This window comes from Anoplopoma fimbria, chromosome 2, assembly GCF_027596085.1.
Source record: "Anoplopoma fimbria isolate UVic2021 breed Golden Eagle Sablefish chromosome 2, Afim_UVic_2022, whole genome shotgun sequence".
Classification (NCBI taxonomy): Eukaryota; Metazoa; Chordata; class Actinopteri; order Perciformes; family Anoplopomatidae; genus Anoplopoma; species Anoplopoma fimbria.
Window position 1 is genome coordinate 22065208 of NC_072450.1, and position 22167 is coordinate 22087374.

At 40.2% G+C, this 22167-nt stretch overlaps 1 protein-coding gene across 1 annotated transcript in view; it reads right to left on the reverse strand.

Moving 5' to 3' along the window:
• The window catches only part of gpc5a (glypican 5a), a 111522-nt gene extending 99214 nt beyond the window's left edge, over positions 1 to 12308 (reverse strand). Inside the window, exons 1-2 of the mRNA XM_054615226.1 lie at positions 11821 to 12308; positions 8676 to 8837 (exon numbers count right to left, since the gene is read on the reverse strand). Of these exons, the coding sequence (XP_054471201.1) occupies positions 8676 to 8837; positions 11821 to 11971 (313 nt within the window). The 5' untranslated portion in view covers positions 11972 to 12308. The remainder of the gene's footprint in view (positions 1 to 8675; positions 8838 to 11820) is intronic.
• Between the last annotated feature and the right edge of the window lie 9859 nt (positions 12309 to 22167).

Consider the following 22167-nt stretch of genomic DNA (forward strand, 5'->3'; position numbering starts at 1 on the left):
GAGTCTCCTAAATGAAAGGTCCGACACAAAGAAGCGGAGAGCAGGTTAGAAAGGATTTCAAGGCCGGTTGTGAGAATCAACATATAAAATCTGAAAAAAATCCAACCACCGTTTAGTATATTCAGTTTATGCATGTATTCATCATTCATCTTACAAGGTCTGCATGTTTGGTTACTATTCGACTCAGTATTATATATTTTTTATACTTGACAAAAAGCTCTAAGAGTGTTCTTTGTGGAGCGACTAATGGTTTGCTCATCGAGATTAAAGAGTCTACAGCCCTGGTAGCGGCACAGTTGTGCTTTTAAGGTAAATGCTAAAATCATGCTGACAAAAAAAAGCCATTTGACGTATTGGGCGGATAATGCGCTGAACATACTGATATTTAGCAGGTAAGTTTACAATGGTCACCTTAACTTAGCATGTTAGAATGCTAACATCTGCTAATTAAACATACAAGTACATTTGAGGCTGATGGGAATGTCATCAATGCTGCAGGTATTAGGTCGTAAACAAATGTTTTGCACAAATTCACTCGAAACACTGCAGAGAAATTTCCCTCAAAACCACAAATAGAAGGAGGAAAAGTCAGGGGGTCCACAAAGCCATTCATCATCCAGGGGCCATAATTGTTTGCACACATTTTGTGCATCCAATTGATGTTGAGATATCTCACAGGATGAGTGAAAGTTTTGACATGTTGGTGGCACTAAAAAAGGAAAATAGGAAAAAGTAAGAGTAAACTAAAAGCCAACAGGATTCATTCTCTGGGGACCATGCATGTCGCTAAGCCTACTAATGTTCATGGTGATCCCTCCAATAACTGTCGAGATATTTAATCTGGACAATAGTGGTAGACCACATAACCAACCGAGGCAGTCTGGTGTTTCCAGAGGGGAATGTAACAAGAGGAATGTTCATTTTCAAGACAAAAGATCCTAAAATGCAGAGTCCTATAAAAAGCCGCATATTTTCTCTGACCGAGGAGAGCAGCCAATTTGTGACCAACATAGAAACTTTACTGGAAGGGAACACTATGTTACTGTTAGTCAGTGATGCAGCGCTGCTCAGGGCTGGTCACAGCACAGTATCTGTCTATGGTAAGAAATTACTGTTTGTGAACTTGAAACTCTGTAAGAAATGTGGATTGCAAAGGAGCAGTTAGGTAAGTGTGGTGGCTGATGCAGCTCTGCTTTTAGAACAACGCTTTGCATAATATCCACCAAAGAGCAACCATTGCGCTGCAATATCAAAGTAAATATAGACGGTGTGTTTAACCAAAATTCTGACATTTAAAGCAACTAGTCAACAGTCTAATGAGACGATCCGATTGATGTCATTAAGTCATTAGTTAGTAGGCCAGAGTTCACATCATTCACCTCACACAAATCCCCATGTAATTTTAAAGAATACACCAGATCTTTAGGATGAATTTTTCAAGTGTTAGACATTGAAAATGTATACAAAAATGTAATTTACTTCAGTGATTTTAAACCAGAAGAGTGCAAACTGACAACTTGAGCTTAACTTCTTAATAGCAGAGTATGTAGAGCATCTCCAGTCACAATAACTGCGCTCATTTCACTGTCTCACACACTATGTTCACTTAATCCACAAAATATATTGACAAAAAATATATTTGACTAAAAACCTTTGATGGATTTCAACTTTAACTGACCCTTAATAACAAACATAAGTTGTGTTTTTATGTTTTCTCGATTTAAAATGACTCCATGTAAATTTGGACACAGGCCTCTCTACCAGACTGGTAATAATGTAGCACTTTCTCTAGGCTCAAACACATTAGCAATTAATGAATATGGGGCCTTGCTCCTGGGAGCCTCCAAAGGACCCGGGGCCTCAAGGCAATTGGTAATCCAGCCTTGCCTCTAAGGGATTCTCAGAATCAGGCTTCCCACAACACACTAACTCATGCATGAGTGTAGACCAAAGCACATTACATCAGAAAGTTACAGTTTGTTAAAATATAAATATATTCACTAGTGACATAAGTAGTGCGCCATAATACTACTTCAGTTATTAAAATTAAACAAAACAGCTTTAACATTCAGCTGGAGCCAGAATATCTGCACTAAAATAAAAACTGCAACAAAAAAACTCTAAAACATCATCAATATAATCAGCAGCAATCAAAACAACTTTACTCCCCCCCCACTGAGACCTCCTTGTTTGGCACAGAGTGTGCTGCGGTAATTTGACGGCTGATTGTGGTCTCCTCTCAGTCAAGCTGTGGGGCCACTGCCATTCAAATATGTCCCTCTATTCAATTCAAAGAGTTAAAGATGAGCAGTGGATCCTTTAAAAGCTGGTAAACAGAAAAACTATTAGCATTTATGAGTGCAAATACCAAGTCCGGGCACAACAGGTTAGTTTTCCACTTCAACGAAACCAGCACTCAGCCCAGACTGTTTGATCTTACATTCATCGGTACCACTTGTGTTCCTGACAAAATGGTAGTTCACAATTAGATGCAGAGCAAATATAAACGCAAAAGGCTGACTATCTGTGTCTGCTGTATTCCTGAGCCTCATGTTGACAGGAACCTTTTTCTCTTCCCAGGCTAGAAACCAAAAGGAAACATTGACTGGAAGGAAGACCACAAGCCACAGAGTGTTAATGGTCACAACAGCTTTATGCCACAGACTGTAAAGTAAGAGCAACATTAAACGTATAAAAAGCCAGTCTCATCAAGTGGTCTTGTAATTTGGGTGGAGTCTTTAAGATGAATTATTGGACATTAAAAACACATTTTGGTCAACTATCTCCGGTCTATCTTTTTATATTTTCAAAATGTTTTCCTTTATTCTTAAGAAATACTGACCGACTTACAGCATTTAGGTTTGCATGAAGTGTGTATGCATATACACAGCACAAGTAGGCATTGTTAGGTTTAAAAGAATAGTTCAACATTTGCGGGAAAACACTTATTTACTTTCTTGCCAAGAGTTGGAAGAGAAGATCTAACACACTCTAATGTCTGTGCATGGAGCAAGAGCCAGGAGATGGTTAGCTTAGCTTAGCATAAAGACTGGAAGCAGGGGGATACAGCTAGCCTGGTCCTGATAAACAAAAACATCTACCAACACCTCTAAATCTCCCTGATTAACCCATTGTGGCTAATTGTGTGTTTAATCCATAAAGAAACAGAAATGTAAAAAAAAAATGAAAGCAGCTGGGATTGGAGCCACTGGTTCCCTGGCAACCTCTCAGAAAGACTCCAGAAAGAAAGTCACTGCGCACAGAGAACAATAGTTAGAGCACTTAACCTCGAGTTGCTAGGTGGATATAGACCCCTTTGGTTCCTTTTATGCTATGCTAAGATAACCGGCTTAATATTTTAACAGACAGGTTTAACAGAGTGGTTTATATTTTCATTTTCATGTCCTTTTTAAGGTAACATGTATATGTGATACAATTGAAAATGTAAAATTGTTCATGTAATATTTCAAAGTTGTTAGTGAATTCAGGTTCAGTTGGACCATGATGACTGACTGCCACACAAGAAGGGACCAGGTTATAACTAAATGTATCCCTTCTTACATCACATAAGGAAGGACACTGATGTTAATTTTGTCCTTCAGTTTTACAGTCAACACATGTAATACACTTCTTTAATAGTTTCTCAAATCAAAGCTTGTCCCAAAGGAGGGCACTACTTTGATCTGATCCCAGATCCCCTCCTCAGACAGCCTCTCAGGCATCTCATGAGCTCATTCATAGTGGGCTGTGTTTCTGAGTTTTATTGACTGCTGCCCACGGGGCGCTGGGATTGCACAGGTTGGTTGCCATGGATGTAAGACAAACCTGCACAGGGCGAAGAAAAAGATCTCCCCTGAAGCCCTGCTCAGCAGGCTGCATATTTGTGCATTGTGTGGACGACGCAGGAGCCTCACAACCGGTGAAGGAAAACATGCAGTCCTGAGAGAATTACTGACACCAGGAGCAAGACGGGCGAAAAAAGTGATATGCTGGAAAGCTCAAAGGCCTTGTGCTTGACAGTATGCCATCAACTTCGTCCTTATTCTTTCTACTTTTGTATGTTTTTTTTACCCCAGTTACCCAGCTATCTTTTGGCTGTGAAATGACTAGAAAGGCAGCGGTCAGGTTCATTTAAGGACCAGATATTAAAATGTTGAGGCGCATTCCTCTGAAGAAAAGAGAAAAATGTAATGAGCCATTACTGCGGGATGAGCTCTGCTTTGTAGCTCTACTCATAATTAACATCTCAAGCACTTGTTTTCGCTTTATTACTCATTATGTTAAAGTATTGGGCGTTTTTTTTATACATGTGCCCTTGAAGATTTTTTTTTTTTTTTTTTTTTTTTTTTATAATCGTGGCCCATTAGAAGCAGAGGAAAACATCAAGTCCCCCAGGAAAAAACATTTTAAATAGCATTTTATTGGTTCGTGTTATTTCTCGATGTCTCCTGAGTGTTTCAGACTGTTATCCATCTACATTCCTCTAATTTCTTCATCCCTCCTCTCCCTTCAGCTGCATCATATAAAGATGCCTAATTGAAGGCTTTGCACAAAACAAATGACCACATTAGCCTTCCCCCTTTTAACTCGTCCATCTTCCTGTCTGTGGTTGCAATGCATTATACACTCTGCTTGTTCTCTGTTGTCTCTCAAATTACAACGCAGACTGACAATCATTTCGAAGACTAAATCTAAAGGGACTTGTTTTTCTGCAGAGCCCCAACCCCCCCACCTCCAAAGAGAAAAAATTCTTCCTGTACTCCACAAAAGTGTTGATGGTGAGGCAGAACAGTAATCCTTCTGAGGGCAGCCAATCAACATAGAATTTGTTTTCAATTTTAAAATGATCCGTAAAGTTGTTGGCCTGTTTCCACTTCATTTATAATCTGAAAACACCCAAAACAAAAGTCACAGTCACACAAGATGAATAACAAACAATTCACTCATATTAATCCAGCATCATTGAACACTCCCTGAGTTAGAAAGACGGATTAAATACTTGACTTTTTTGTCTGCACACGAACAGAAAAACAGCTCTTTTTTCCCCCACTCTGTTAACATCTTAGAACCTGCCAGACATTTCTGTCCCTCCGTGCTTCCCATACATATGGTGCCACAGTGAGATTGCTCCATGTGACAAAGGCTCTTAAAACCTCTACAGCCAAATAGAACAATGCCACGTGGGTGGCTCTCTCTCTGGCTTTGTGTGTGTGTGTGTGTGTGTGTGTGTGTGTGTGTGTGTGTGTGTGTGTGTGTGTGTGTGTGTGTGTGTGTGTGTGTGTGTGTGTGTGTGTGTGTGTGTAAACAGATAAGACTGAGTCAAAAAGTCTGCATCAACATTTGAACAAGCATCAGCTTTCAGCACAGATTTACTTCAATAACCAGACAAACAATATCGAACCGGCAGAGAAAAAAAGTTAGGTTTTGAGTAACACATTTTTATGTGTTATTTAATTGAACTTAAGATAGATATAAACCACTTTTTACCAGCCATGTTATAATGATAAACTATATATGTGATCTAACCAATAACTTACAAGGTAAGATATGTTTGGATACACTTTTTCCCGGATTAACAGTTGGTGGTGGTAACGTGCCAAAAAACTAAGTAATGCGGCAACAAAGTCAGCGAAGAAGAATTCTAGCAAGCAAATATGGATATAAACCACGCAAAATTTGAAATATTAAAAAACAGCTTTGCAAATGTTTTATAGGGGAGGGAAATGCACTCAATATGTTTATTAGACCCCACAGATACTCTTAACTTTCTGTTACATTTTTCATACCGTGGTTTTGTACGAGTGACAAACTCTCCTAACTTCAGATAACTGTGTAAATAACCAGCATAAACATGATTGCCACCTCTGCGTAAATGAGTTTGCGTTCACTTATTAGCATAATCAATGCCCGCTTTATAAAATATAAGGCTACACGTCCTGCATCATATGTCCTAAATTGAAGTCCTGCCTTTTCAGAGATCCATTCAGAAAAGGCTTTCATTTTTAACAGCGTCAGCAGCAAAATTAAGGGACCTCCTAAATTCCAAGAAATGGGGAAACATAACGAGTGCTGGTAATGCTGTGTCACCTGAGGGTGGTACTTTCACTGAAATTAAGAAAAATGGTTCCATATGAAAAACATCTCCCCACAGCAAGGTGATTTATCACTGCAACAGGAGGGCATCATATAATTTAAATCGTTTTGCCGTTTGAGATAGTCATACTGATATTGCAGTGTTGTACAATAGCCAATTCAAATTATTGATGATATTGTTGTCTATATGAATAAATCTAGAATTGTATTAGTCTATAATTCAAACAGGGTAATGTCAACATAATCATGAAGGGTAATTTATATAGGATTTCAAACTCAAAATTGCTTCAAAGTAAAGAAATATACAATCCATTAGTGAAAAAGTTAGGCTTGGATAACAGCAGGTTGATTGCACATGACTCCTACGACAGGTCTGGACCACTCGTAAATTGTGCTCTGACCAAAAAAGTTCAAAATAGGAGAAGATTTGTGAATGCGGCATGTTCTCCTAAATCCCTCCTACTAGCCACTTAGGAACAAATATGTACGAGTGGTTCTTGCATGAGGCCCAGGGTGTTTTGGTGAGAAACTGAATAAATCGTGAAACATACATTTTGTTTGTTTACAAGGAAACTCCACAGGGCAACTATAAAGGATTAATCAATCAACATAACACATAAATGCCAACTTCAAGTGGAAGTTTGAGAAAGCTTTTGGAAATTGTGATGAGCATTTGTCACTACTTTAAGTTTCAGAGACCAAACAAAAATCCTCAGATTAATCTATATTGAAAATAATTGTTAGATGCGCTCTAGTTTGGACTGCAGTTAAATAAATAACAAAACTTATGAACACGACATACTGAATTTCTAAATGTAAGATTTAGAGAAGCTGTGACTCCAATACGAGACTCAAATTGCTGAGCGTCTGTTGCCACTTGTATTACGCAGCCTGGATGTTGGAAGCAGCCGCCAGTGTTTGTTGACTGATGAGAGCCGACGTTGACAGGGAACTCTGTTTGGTTTGGCAGGAGAGCACACTGGCTGCCATTCCACAGATGAAACCATGTGAGTTCTGTTCATTTTGTAAGTATTTTGAAACGGCTACCAGCCCCTGCAGTCTTTTATGACTTGAAATGAAAAGACCAAAAACCAACAATGAACGGATCCTCTCAGTATTGTCTGTGTAGCCAAAGCCTGATTCAGACAACTCTTCTGCGCAATATAAATACTCACTAGAGCACTAAATGTGTATTAATCTGCTGGTGGAAATATACATGATTTTAAAGCAAAATTAGTTAAAAACTTCAAATTAAAGAAACTATATTTGTGAGCCATTTTATTTAAGGTTTACATCTTCAGTTGGAGCTGATAACCCCAGAAGGTAAGTCAAAAAGTATTAAGAGATGAACAGACATTGTGTTCTGTTCTTTTAATGGGATTTCACAATATTAAATATATAAAATAATGCCAGCCTCTTACATGCTGGAGGGTTATATATCTCTTCTGGCCTGGATGGATGGATGGATAGATAGATGCATGGACGCATGGATAGATGGGTAACCTGCCCTCTTACAACTTTCATTAAGCTGTTTGCAACTATATTTTAAGTTAACAGTAGGTAGCACACTTCAGAAAAGTCATGATAAATGTTGAGTATTTTAGTTCACCTTCAGAGCCGAAGTAGACACATCAAACATCAGAGGACACAAAAAGGGCATTGCCCCTCTAAACCTCGACTAAAACACTGTGATCATGTGGAGGCTCTCCTATAAATCATTTGATTTCAGGAGTAGGATAACAGCCCGCCTTTAAACTGAGACACATCGTTAAAGAGAATTGGCTTAATGATATGTCTGAGACTTTACATTGGAGTCATACGCTCTGTTTTTGCTGCCCACTGGTTTCAGCCGTCACATGACAGCCATCAGCTAGAAGTGGGGCAAACATCCCACGCTGGGCAGGGAGAGCACACAGACGGAGACAAGTTGATGCTTGTAAGTTGACTGTCAGTTGCTGCTGAATGAAAAGATGGAGAGGAATGGAAAACAGTAAGGGACGGAGGTTGAAAACAAATGCGGGGTTTGGATGGCAGCCCTTTAAATATGAGGATATTATTTTCTTATCAGGACACAGATGAGCAGGACTCCTGGCACAGGAAGAGAAGCTATTAGTAAAACCCCAGTTCATATCCCTGACAGACATTCACCCTTACAGACGGCCTCCTGAGTCTCCTACAGGGAACAACCGACCTATCTAATCTCAGGATCACAGTGTAGCGGTAGATCTGGAAGGAGGACAGACCCTCCTCTGTTTGCGCTGAAGTGGAGCCTCACTGCACACACACACACACACACACACACACACACACACACACACACACACACACACACACACACACACACACACACACACACACACACACACACACACACACACACACACACACACACACACTGACTCATCCAATGTTTTTACAACACCCACACAAACCCAAACTCCTAAATGTGTACTCCAACTGGGAAACACACACAAACATCTACATGCATACAATTACCCACCTAAACATATGCGCTTTCATCTCAGCACACGTTTATGAAGTTTCACAGCGATGACTAAACACACACAGAAGTTAACTCTTACCGTGAAAAGCAGCCACATTGCGCGAGATGAGGAACTTGAGGCCCGAGCTGGACGTCTGGAGGAGGTTCTGGATGTCCCTGCGGGCCGCTACCTGGTACTTCTCCTCCATCTTTTTGGTGCAGCAGGTCAGGTTCTTGGACATGCACACCTGAAGGTCTGAACCTAAGAGCCATTGAGATTTAATGTTACGGTCTTAACTCATTGTGGACAAGGGGTTTAAGATTGAAACTGTTCCTGAAGGTGTGACTATTTCCTAATCCACTTAGCAGGAAATGACATACGCGTTTGCTCTTTTTATTCTACACGAGAAGAATCCAAAAAATGTATTATTAGAATATACTAAATATTACAAAGTAACATCATATAGTCAAATAGAACTGACAATAAATGTTTCATTCAACTTGTATGACAAGATATGTAACATGGCTACCATCTATGTTTACAATAGGAAACAGAAACTTGGGAGATAGGATACTATAGTTTGAATGTGCAGCAAACAGAATACTTTTTAACATGATAAAATTACATTATTGGTATTTTTCGGAAAAGATACATGGTTTTAACAGACCTTCTGGGTTTTTTCTATGAGAAAATAATTCTGATCTTTGTGACTTTAATGTAATGCTAATACGTGAAAGGAATAAACTGTGCTTGGGGATTTGCATGCTCTATTTAAAGGGCTCCACTTTCCTTTACGAATTCCACAGAAATACAAGTCAGGTGGATTTGACACCTTGAACTGCCTGAAGGCAGACTTTTTAAGTGACAAGCAGCTTTCTTTAGCAGCATTCATCCACATGAGAATAACTCTAGGAGTCTAAAGTCATGCAATACAGCCAACTGAGAGATTTCAATTAGAACCACAGAAGCCAACCTGTGGCGCAGGAGGAACGCCAAGGGAGCGTCATCATCATCGAGACACATGAACGAAGAACAAGCATAAAAAGCAAATGATGGTGAATTCTGAATGAACAACTCTTTAAAGATATTGGTGATCAAGATATTGATAATCTCTGTGTGAAACTACAGCAGTTGATTCTGATCATATAAATCATTTTAAAACCATCACGGCAGTACACGTGCCTGAAACAAAAAGCAGGGGGCACATTTCTAACACGTTTAAATATGCTTTAGTTGAGCAACCAAACCCCGTAGACCCTTAGAGGAGATCTGAGTCACAGCGTTAAGTGATGTCTCAGGTTTTTCCACAAATCTGCACACAAAATCAAAACATCTTTAAAAGAGACCCAAAAACTCTGCAAAAAGCCCCTCTAACATGCCCAGGCAGAGTTTGCAAAGCTGCTGCCAGAGACGCTATCAGCTCCCTGCGAGGTTCAAGAAGAGTGAGGAGGGAGCAGTGCAGGCGACGGCACACGTGGAGGAATTTAAACTCGCCCAGATAAGACAACTTGAAAGAGCCCCGGGTCTTGCGCCTTTTTTTTCTTAACCTAAATGCTCCCAGAACTATTTCAACAAAGAGCATGTTTTGTTTGCTGCACTGATAGACTTCTGACTTGCTGCGTTCTGACCTAAGCTGAAGGCTGTTTGTCCCTTCTTATTAGAAAACATGGAAACTGCTCCCTCCTCTCTCTCTCTCTCTCTCTCTCTCGCTCGCTCTCAGATTCCTGGAATATCTGGAGGGTATTTTTCACAAGCCCATGGGTCAATTATAGATAACTTCTAAAAATCATTCTCTAGGATCGACTCTACCTCTCACTATCTCCCATTAGAGTATCTGATGTACTTCAGAGTAATAATCTGAATCCATCAAGGAAACGATTTAAATCTTTCCAATGTCAACATGCATTTAGACTTGGAGGACGTGTCTGAGGTTGCCAGAGAGGTCAGTGAAGGTGCAGCTATAAACAGTAGCATGTTATTTTTTACAGCTACTGAATCAGAAGCTTATCATCGCCACTACAGGAGGCGTCCCATAATTCAGCTCAGAGAAATAACTTTTCAGTTGAGAAACAGCAGAGAGATTTAGTCCCACACATGCTGCTGTAAGGGGCAGGAGTGGTGATGGCATTATAAGGGTTAGTTAGAGGTTTAGGAGGCATTTGAGGGTTTTTCTGTCAATGTAATCAGTTTCTTTACAGCAACAGAGGAAAAGGGGGGGTTAAGTTTGTAAAGAGCAGTTTGTGGCAGGATGGAAGTCAACACCGTTAAGATTTACTTCTCCAAGAGAGAGCAGCAGCGGCAGCAAGACGTCCGGCCAATGATGGCCCACATGAAATATCCACACCCATAATTCAAACCCTAAATCTTGTCATGTGGACATTACATTATGGGTGGTGTTCAGAAAGTTAAGTTAAGCCTAGTTTACCTAACTTCACACAAAATAATTCCTGTTTAACCCCGCAAGCCATTTTTCTGCTTTAGACAGACAAAAGGAGCAGAGTTTGGGTTCCCTTCTCACGACCAACAAGTGATATAAGCAACTTTTGTAACGGGTAACATATAATTAAAACAGCATATTTTATAGTAGCTCGTAAAACAGTGAAGTAGCCCAAACAATACTGATACCTTTCAAGGGCTGTTTTGTACTGAAAATCTATCTCCAAACAAATGTATGTAGCGCAGAATCAAGATAATTACAAATATTTAAACATGGATCATGCACCAGACAAACTAGTGAACAGAAACTAAAGAAGTTATCTAACCATGGATTAGACATGCGAGTTTTAATCCTCCAGTAATTTAAACCACATGCAGTATTTCCTCCAAATAGGCTATCTTCGTTGAAAAGTCCCACAGTAGGATGCACTTCAAAAGGCTTAAAGCTTTCTTGTTCTATATTATCATTATGGCTGCACACACGCCTCTAAAATGTGTTTTTAAAAGCTGTGTTTTGTAACTACAAAGAGTACTTCAAAAAGCCAGAAAATGACAGGTTTGTGAAGTTGGTGAGCTCAACAGAAAGGTAATAAGATGTTGAGTGACTTCAAGCATTTTTCTTTAGATCAGTGGTTGTCATGCTTTTGTTGCTATTAAGATGTAAATGAGGAAGATGTGCAAATGATGAGAAGAAGAAATGTGACTTCATTTGTATTACTGGCTGGTTTAGAATAATAAAGAAAATAATAACAATAAACCAGATTGACAAACACACACAGCTGTTCTATCTGACTCAAACATTGCCTACCTGGTCTGGGGCTTAAAGGCAATAATTGATTTGGTCCAATTTGTCTGAGTTGGAAAACTTTCCGCACTTCGTCACATCTGTTCGGGCTTCCAAAGCATAATCCTGAGCAACACGCCAGGAAGAAAACGTAGATCGCCCACAGATCACCCATTTTAGTAAAAACCCAGGGATAACACTCCACAGAAAAACATAAGACTGCTTGTTTAAAAGTCAAGGTTTCTTCTAAACATTTAGTCCGCTCAGGTGAGTCCCTTCCACATCTCAGGTTTCAGGATTCAGCGTGGGTTGTGCGGCGTTGATGTTTGTGTCGAGGAAACGCTCCAGATCATCATTCAGATCCAGACACACGGGGAGAAAGTTGCAGCGGTGTGACGAGTCTGTTCGAGAGCGGCATGTTGTCCAACTTGGCTGGACCGACAGCAGAGGCGGTACCGTAACCGTACCTGCACTCCGCGGCTGGATGTGCGGCTGAGCTGCGGCCGGACAGCGCCATCTAGTGGGCCTGTCCTACATTCCACTGTGAGACTGATTTATTTTGTTATGACGATTAAAGAGGATACAGTGATGAATTAAATAAATACAAAAAACTACCCTCAGAATAGTTTTTTTCCTTTTAATTTTACACCTATTAAATTAGCTCAATGAGGCTCAGTATGGTGGATTTGTGGCGGATTTATTCATGGGTTGATTCACAATGACAATGTAACATTGTTAATGTCCTTTATCCAGAATTCAGCCAAAGTAAATTAATTGACATCTGATTGCAAATCTGAAAGTTCTCGATTTTAAAACCATTTACTTTTCCAATTACATTCTATAAAACTATTATCCCATTAGTTGTATTCAACTGTAAAATATTTTGTAGTTTTTATTTCATCATGTGCCACTAAATTATAAATTATAAAGTGAAAACTTGTTTTATTATTTGCTGGTTTTAAATATTGTGAAATTTATATTATCCCCCTCAGGAAAAATTAACCAATTTCAAGAGTTAAGTATATTTGGAAGGATTTGGTTAACCTTTATATATTTTAATATAACTCGTATGGCCCACACAATGATTTCATACCATAACTTATTTAAGACAAAACTTAGTTTCGATTTTTTCGTTTGGAACATGCATTTTATTGTAATTTCATACTTTTTTGGAGCATATTTGTTGTTTTGAATGCAAGTCTAAATATGCATAACTAATGCACAATCACAGCAATCATTGTACCCTTAGCATAAGCACAACTGCTCTTGAACATGAGCTCATAGGATGACAGCAGTTATTCAGGGCTGTGATCCTGTCCGGTGTGATTTGTTTATTGGGCTGAGAAATTGGCCAAAACTCTTTAATGTAGAATTTGTAATTAATCATCAGGTTTTAAAAAATTATTAAAAGTAAGGTTTATTAAATTCAACAGGTTTGTTGATCAAAACACTTTTTGTGTTCCAGTTTCATCTTTTTACAACAAAAACCTCCTATGGTGGCATTATAAAGTACCAATACCAAGAATTAAGACCTTATTAAATGGTTACACTTAACTTTCAACCAAATACATGTTATTTTTGGAGGGGTAAAACTGTTAAAAATAGTTAGAACCTGTAAACCAATAATTTCAAGATTTGAATAATAAAGCATTCAGAGAAGAAAATGTGTTTAAAATGTATTCTATTACATAAACATTACAATTAAAAAAAAACAACCAAAACATAATCACATGCATATCATACAGACCAAAACATTACAGGACATGCAGATGAGTGCAGCAGTTTTGTAATCACTTGGGTCATGATCGGGGTCAGCTCAATCTCCTTGTTCCTAGACAGGCCGGGACAAGTGCAATACCTACAGGTACACAGCATTGCTACTAATCCCCACCTGCACAGAAAGGGACAACTCCAAATATCCAAAATATCATCCATATGAAAGTTTTGATGAAAAGAAGGCCCATTTTGCAGAAAATAGCCCATCAACCTAGTCAGTTTTGCATGGATTTGCACAGCAAACATCAGTTAAAGCGGATGCAAACCAGCAAAACTGACCATGTGATGATTCAAGGGTCTTCCGTGGTTATGAACATCCGAGATCCAGAAAGATGCAGTAAGTTAGAAGTACTTCAAGTGCTTACATTGCAGTAGATAGGAGAAAGACACTACCTGCACTATAAGCACTTTAGTACTGCTGAAACTGACTCACTTGAAAAGTGGAAAAACACTCCTGGTTTTTAAAACAGCGTTACATGTGTATTATGACAACAGATTGTGTTTAATGTGAAACCCCCCCAAAAACAAAGAATCTTAACAGGTGGAGAGCAAGCAGGCCACCATCAGTTTTGCATAGATTTGCACAACTCATCTATTCTTGTAGTGCAACTATGCAAAACTAGCAGAGAACTGCAAGATATTTGAGCCCAATTGGAAATTAAAATATAGCCTGGTGGCGCATATCACAGCCCCTTATGCCAGAAGGAGCACTTAGGGCAGTAGGTGCTAGTCTATTTCACTATCTGCACTAGATGCACCTTAGCACAAAGACAGTACTTCAAATGACACGCAACATCAGAGGACCTGCACATCAGTGTCTGGGTATTGCTGTAAGTGCCTCCACTGCAGTAGGTATTACATAGTACTACCTGCACTGTAAGCACTTTGACAATACACAGACTGATCACAGCATTGCTGCCCTCCAGCACCATTGGAGAGATGGCCACACGGCTCCAGGTTGTAGTTTTCATTTAGGGTCCTTCTCCTCCTGGGGGAGGGGAGGGGGATCTGAAAATTAAAAATAAAGGAGACACAAGATGGCATGTTAAGGCAATGAATGTGACTTTTTGGGCATGGCAACAAGTAACACACGCAGGTTTATAAAAGGGAGCACGTGTGACAAGTTTATTGTAAATAAAAACGCAGAATTCGCATCTCCATCCCTCACAGCCGCGCACCACCACCGCCGGCGTGTAGACGGGCACCAGAGCTAGTTTGCGTTGTTCAGTCGCGATACAAGATGTTGTGATTTATCGCAGCAGCACGAGGTCAGTGAAAACATGAATGAGCAGCGCGAGCCTGCGGCCCGCGTTCCCTGCGACACGGGGGCGCGTGCGCAGGGAGCGGTGTTGTTCACCCCTCCCCCACCGCTCCAACATGGCGCCTACAAGTGCGCCAACCTCAGCCTAAACGACTCCAAACCGGCCAGGCTGCAAGAGTTGCACACCGTAATGTACAATGTACAAGTGTGCGGCTCCGTTTAGAAGAAGCACAGGGCCGTGCGGGGGTCGGACCTCCTACAAAAGCACGTCCATGTGTGTAGTAACAGAGGGGGGGTGGGGGGTTAGCTTAGCTTAGCTTAGCCGCTGCGAGCTAACGCGCTAGCTCGTTTGGAACATGGCACATCGTGTTAACGTTACTATAGTAACAATAACTGAACGTTCCGCTCGCAGAGGCCACATGGGCCGCTGGGGGGGGAACAGCTGTACACATTTTAATATCTTACAGATTAAATAAAAAAAAAAAAAAAAAAGGGGTTTTTGCAAGTTCATGAATTAAGAGTTGGGCGACACTGGTTAGCCAACAACAAACGAGCACACGCTTGAAAAATGCACAAATGTCTCCTCCGTCCCGCTGAGTGTGCGCGTTTATAAACTCTTATCTTCATATTAACGCAGAGCTGGTTGTTTTCACCCCACAAGGACTACTCGTGCTGGTGCATGCGTGCGTGCATGCATGCAAGGCGGGCTAGGCTAGCTGAGCTGAGCTAAACCGCGCGGCCTACATCTGCCCCATGTGCTGCCGCTTTGTTCTGGGGGCACTTTAACTCACACACCACTGCGCTCGAGCCCGGGCAACAAATCAACCCGATTAATAAACTTACTTTACAGATGTGGCACAGGCGCGTAAACAGCAGCGCGGGTGTTTCCTCCGGGCCCGCGGATGTTTGTTTCAACTAGTTGCCAAAGCGCAGCGCAGAGAGCTCCGGTGCGCTTTTTCAAATCTCCCTCATTCCCTCAATGGAGGAGCAGAGGGGGCTGCCATGCGCCTCACGTTACACTGTTTTCATCGCCCGCCTGTCGTTTGTGCCCTTAATGTGTTGGATGCCCCCGTCAGGAGAGGTGGAGGCGCATTAAACGCACGCGTAAAACACGCGGGTGGAGCGTGGAGTCTGCAGCACGAGCCGCGACGCACAGAAACCCCCGAAAAACGCGACTTCCTCGCGGATAAACATGCGCTCGGCAGACACTCACCAGCCGAGATCCACCATCTTCGCTCACTTGCTTGGGCTGCCGTGTAGTCTCCTGCCGACAAAAGAGAGGAATAAATACGCAACTATTCAGGAAACTTTCCCACCCGCGGACTAAAAGGGAAGGTGGAGTGAGGTCGGAGCGCATCGTGCGCCAATTTATCAGCCAGATGCGCGTGTTGGAGACGATTGCGGGGTTAAGAAAGTGGCGCGAAGGCGACCAGTTGGTAACCATGTGGGTGAATGAAGGGCGGCTCCCACTGAACGTAAATATCTAGCTACAACCCCCAACTCTCCCCATTAGCATACATAATAAACTACGGTACTTCCGATCTCCAACCAAACAGCCTCCACCTCTCTTGGGGAGGGAGAGGTGGAGCAGACAGGGATCACTGCGGCGTTCAGCGTCTTTACATACAAACAACATATAGATAGATACACGCGGCCAGAACGAAAGGAGGGGAAAAAAAAAAAAAGCGTGGTCACACAGGTTTATGTTCAAATGAGTTTTGGTTTTTTTGCATAAGGCTATAGGGAGGAAAAATATAATATAAACACAACAAGTTTTATATTTAATGCAAATAATAGCGCTTAGTAGTGAAACTAATTTATCTTTTATAGTGACCGCATGTTATGCTTTAAGTGCCCTCGATGATTGTTTAATTAAACAATAACACGACTAATTAACCTGTTGCTGCTCCACAACGCATGCAAATTAGCCCACAGTGTGTTGTTTCCACGTGTATCGACCCGAAGCTATATATATATATATATATATATATATATATATATATATATATTAATTAGTTTCTTTTTCCATGCAAAGACGACAAAAAGAAAGGTGTTTATTTAATGTTGTCATTCTGAAATCAAACAGTTTTTGCATATTTTTGTAAATTTAGTAGATTTAGTCACCTTTAAAGATACAAAACAATTTGTATTGTATGTGTTATTGATAAACTAATATCATCAAATATTTATATATTTTTTTAATCATTGAATTCATTAAGCACCCATTATAAACCCAGAGTCTATGGGTATTGAACAGTAGGAAAACATTTTTAGGTATAATAAACTTAAACTTGTTTTTCTTGAATCTTACAGAAATGTGACACATTAATCGTTTCATTTGACTGACTGTTACTGGTCTGTTACAGGAAGGATTTTTAGTGAATCAATAATGAGTTTTGGGTTGGAATTATCTGTTTTGGGGCAAAGTTAAATTTACTTATTGAGTTTTGAGTAAAATCTCAACAGAAATTTCACACAAAAAAATGTTGATACAGTTTTAACAAAATGAGCTTCCAACAACTGATTGAAAACAACATTTGTAACTGAAATAATACTTATAATAATCTGAGGACCAAATAATAAAAAATACAAAATTAAACAGATAAAGAAGTTATTAAATGTATTTAAACAATTGTTTGAAGTTAGTTAAACCTGTTTTCACAATATTCTGACAGATATATTTTTGCCTTCATTGTAGTTTTAGGGACCATACACACCAGTACTTCTTTTACCCAAATGATTAAAACTGCATACATTTGGTTTGTGCAGTTTATCTAAAATTTATTAGGATTATAAAATATTAACAATCATGGCTGCATTTTGTGATTTTGTTCCCCTCTGAAAAAAAACAACAGATTTGTTACATTTTCCTGCCCACAGCAGCAAAGTATGCTCATGCACTGGTCTTTCTTGCTTTTAGATTTAAAGCAAAACCTCTGGAAGTTGTTGTGCATCACAAGCAAAAAGCAAAAGCCTTCAAACCACAACAAAAGGGCAGTTGAGTATTACAGCAAACTCTGGGCCCTCAGACAGGATGTCTGAAGGCCCAACACACCCAACACATTTTATGTATTAAGTTAAAGGAACAATCTCCCAGAGCACTTTAAAAATATTGTTTTTGAATGTTTGAAATTATTACAGATATTCATTACGAGATATAAATCTTTAAGATCATTTTACCAGTTTACATGATTGATTGAACAAGATTTTGATTTAGATACATCGGATATGGAATACAGCTGCCAGTGAGGAAACAAAGATTTTCTAAAGTACTGTACTTAAGTACAATGTTGTGTTACTTGTACTTTAATTGAGTATTTCCATTGTATACTGCTTTAATTCAATTCAATTCAATTCAGTTTATTTTGTATAGCCCAGAATCACAAATTTACCTCAGAGGGCTTTACAATCTGTACACATGCGACATCCTCTGTCCCGGAACCCTCACATCGGCACAGGAAGAAATCCCCTAAAAAACCCTACTACTTTAAACCTCTACTGCACCACATTTCATTGGGAAGTATACCTTCTCCACTACATTCATAATTTATAGAAAAATGAAATGCATTCTTTACCTTAATGTTTCGGATGTCTTTTGAGTTGTTAGCCTTTCCACCAAAGAGGCAATACCGAACAGACTTAACCTCTAAACTTCTCACATGGTTTAATTTAAATAGTTGTCCAAAGTAGTAAAATGATACACAATTTTCACTGTATCATTAAATGTTGCATACTTACGTTTTAAGAAACTCCTTCCACCATTGAAGGCTGCTGTACCAATAGCCCAAGAACCTTATATGCTTCCAGTTAGAACCTTTATTTCTGGATTGCTTACTAGAACCATATAAGGCTCTTACTTTTGTCCCCAAGGCAAAACCAGGTTCTTGATTAAGGTTCCACCTGGAACCCTTTCAGAGAGTTTTTCCTGCAACTCATCATAATGGATCACACATATAATCATCGTATGTGAAAGAGTCCACCCACAACTCCCTCTGAGATATTCTACAGGGAACCGTGTTTTAGTGGAATGGTTCCATCCCAAATCCTCTTTAGAGGTCTGGAACTTTTCTATCATTCGATATGTGGTAACAAGAACCTATAGGTCCCACCCATAATATTGTGATACTCCAGGAGGTTTTAAAAATAACTTTCGTTCGGTTCTTCACAGAGTTTACAGAGGGCCAGGGATGATGTGGTGCAGCTATATGAGTGTCCCCTGCAGCTTTAAGATCAAGTAACACAAATCCTACCAAATCACTTAACCCCAAGTTGCTCCCGAAGGCTTGCCATCGGTGTGGACTGGATGTTGCATGAATGTTAGTTAGAGTCTGATGGTGGCACCTTGCATGGTAGCCTGTCATCAGTGTGTGAATGGGTGAATGATATGTAATATACTACTGATTGTAAGTCGCTTTGGATAAAAGCATCTGCTAAATGACTGTAATGTAATGTGATGTAATGTAATCACAACACAAGGATGAATACACAGTTAAATAAGACTTTATCAAGAACACCCCAGTCAATTTTTATTGGAGCTTTTAACAAAGAAACAAGGGATCATACCCCCCACCCCACCCTTTGCGTAGTTAAGAGTACAATGGGGGTTTGGTGCAATCCTGTAAGTGGTTTTACCTTTCAATACAGTGCATTGGAATGACAACAACTCATTGTTATTACTTATATGTTGGGCTGAGGATAGACAATCTGCTGCTGATCTTCAGTGTTTTTATCAAACGTGCTGAATCCTGTGAACCTTCACAAACATACTGTATGAGTGTGATACAGTATGGTAGCTGGCCAGCAGAGGGAACTATCAAACTAAATACTGTACTGAAAAGACATGGTTGCCTGTCAACTGTAAGAGGAAGCACTAACCACAGCTTCCCCATTCCTGGAGTTTCTGTAGTTAAAAATACGTCACCTTTATGCAACCCGCTCAGAGAGTTTCAGAGAGGAGATGGAAGTGTGTGTGTTTCCAGCTGCTGATCGATAACAGTTTTCCATTATTTAACTGGGAGATCTCTCTTTGCTGCATGCTGGTGTTTTACAGAAACACCAGCATGCAGACGGGGATGGTGCAAGTCCACTTTAACTAAAGGTGCATTTGATTTGATATCTGTTGTTCTTCTCCGACATCTATGGGCACACGGTAAGAGAGGGAGCGCTCAGTCATGACCCCCAACCCCCCACACAAAGCCAGTGGTGGGGCTAGTTCCTCTGCATATGGAAGTGAGGTGGGGGGTGGGTGGACGCAGGGAGGTTGTAGACTTCACATCGTCCCATGGGGTCAGATAAAAGCTTACAGATCTCCTTATTAAACCTTCCCCCCCTCTTAAAGCTCTGTGCTCTCTGCACAAATGGCTGTTAAAGATTTATGTAGGTATCAGTTGCAAAAAGCATTTTAAGACACTTTATATATGATAGTTTACACTATTTGGGACAAAGATCAAGGAAAAACAGTCATGCATATGGACAATACAGCAACACATGCAGGCGTGGAATCTTTTTATATCTGCACTATAAAACTGAGCAGGCTTCCCAAGGAAAGTGGGCAACTTTTAACACCAAGCTGGTAGCGCTTGTGATATTCAAAGCCTGTACTTCCAAAACATCCCGTCCGATACAGCACCACTTTTTCCCCAAAATTGTACTACCAAAGCCAAGCCCCTCCCACAACAGGGGCCATGAGCCTGGGGGTCTCTGTTTTGTTCTTCCTATAGAAGGCCGGCCACCATTGTCTCAGCGTGACCCCGAGGTCAACTGAACTCACCTCAACCGACCACGGCCCATTCAGCTGTGAAGCCTCACATAGGACAAAAATGTCTCTCAGGAGCAAGGATTACTTCAAGTGAGGGGGTGGGAAGACACACACACACACACATGCACACACATGCACACAGACAGCGAGCACGTTCTGTAGTGTTTCAGAGTCACAAGCCCGTTTGTGTTATATTGTTTTTTCACAATGCAGCAAGACACTAGAGTCATGTTGAGGTCGATCAAAGTGATAAAAAAATGAATTGGTATATTTGGGTATGGATCATTGTATAGTCCAAATGTGTTTTCCAGTTGAAAACACCCAGAGTGGTTTAAAATCAGCCGAGACACGTTGGTCTATTATGGAAGTAAATTATAGAAAGTAGTAATGACATTATCTTTGACACATTTTCTAATTCTTCCCTCAGATATTTTAATATTTTAATCACTCGCCTGAGGGGAAACTGCATTTTGCTGCAGGATAAGAATGAGGCCATCCATGCCTGTCATCTGCAGCTCTTTATTACAAGATGATATATCAGGCTAAGGGCCAAATAGAAAAGTAGTGCATTGTGGAAGATATAACCATAGTTCACTACAATGTTCTCCTGCAAGTTGTGTGGGGAAAAAAATGGCAGTTTACTTATCTTTTCTGATTAGAACTGGTTTAATTTGAGCTGAGCAGTTTTCTTGTTTGTTGCACAGTCTAGAGCACATGTCCTGGAGATCCTCCAGTCTGCATGGCTTTCAGAGGCAACAGTGTCCCTGGTGGAGAGGAAGCTCATGGAGGCTGACAGGTTGAAAATGTGCGGCATGATGTGGCTGAAGGAGCATGAAACATGTTCACCCATGGATGCCGTGCACAGAGCCTCCCGAGACCCCGTCAGACAATTAGATGCTGAGTGTTTTTATGTTTATATAAAAAGATTTTCATTACCTTTACAGATAGTTTCATTGCTTGCAGGTAAATTACACACATTTGTTGAACTGCAAAGATGACACTGCAACTGTTAGAGGGGTTCGGAGAAAAAAAACAATCAGAGATGTTTATGCATAGCCTTCTCTGTATCTTGTGTCCTTTTTTGTCCGTTCAACCTTAGACGACATGGAGAAAAATTCATCATGGTGCTGTTATCTGCAGAATGGTTGTCACTATCCCATGAGCTCCATTAAATAATGACGAGACATGCTCATTTGGGCAGCGTCTACCCACCCAGGATCGTTTTGAGTTTGAAGTTTGTGTCACATCAACCACAGCTAAAATACTTACCAATGAAAACATCTAAAAATCCGTTAAACAAAACACAGTGGCAATCATTTCTGAGTGGGACCCTGATAGTTCCAAAACTAGCTGTATGTAAATAGTGGTGCTGGTATTGTTGCACTGTGCTACTTAGTCATTTTGTAACCAAGACGAAAACTGTACCTGAAAACATTTTCTCCATTATTTTCTATTCATTTTCTTCCTGTGTCCATCACCTTAACTCTTGTTTTGTTGGTTTTGGAAAGAGAAGACAGACACTGAAAAAGAGAACAATGACAATTTGTCCTTCTTTAACAAGAAACAAAATCATTTC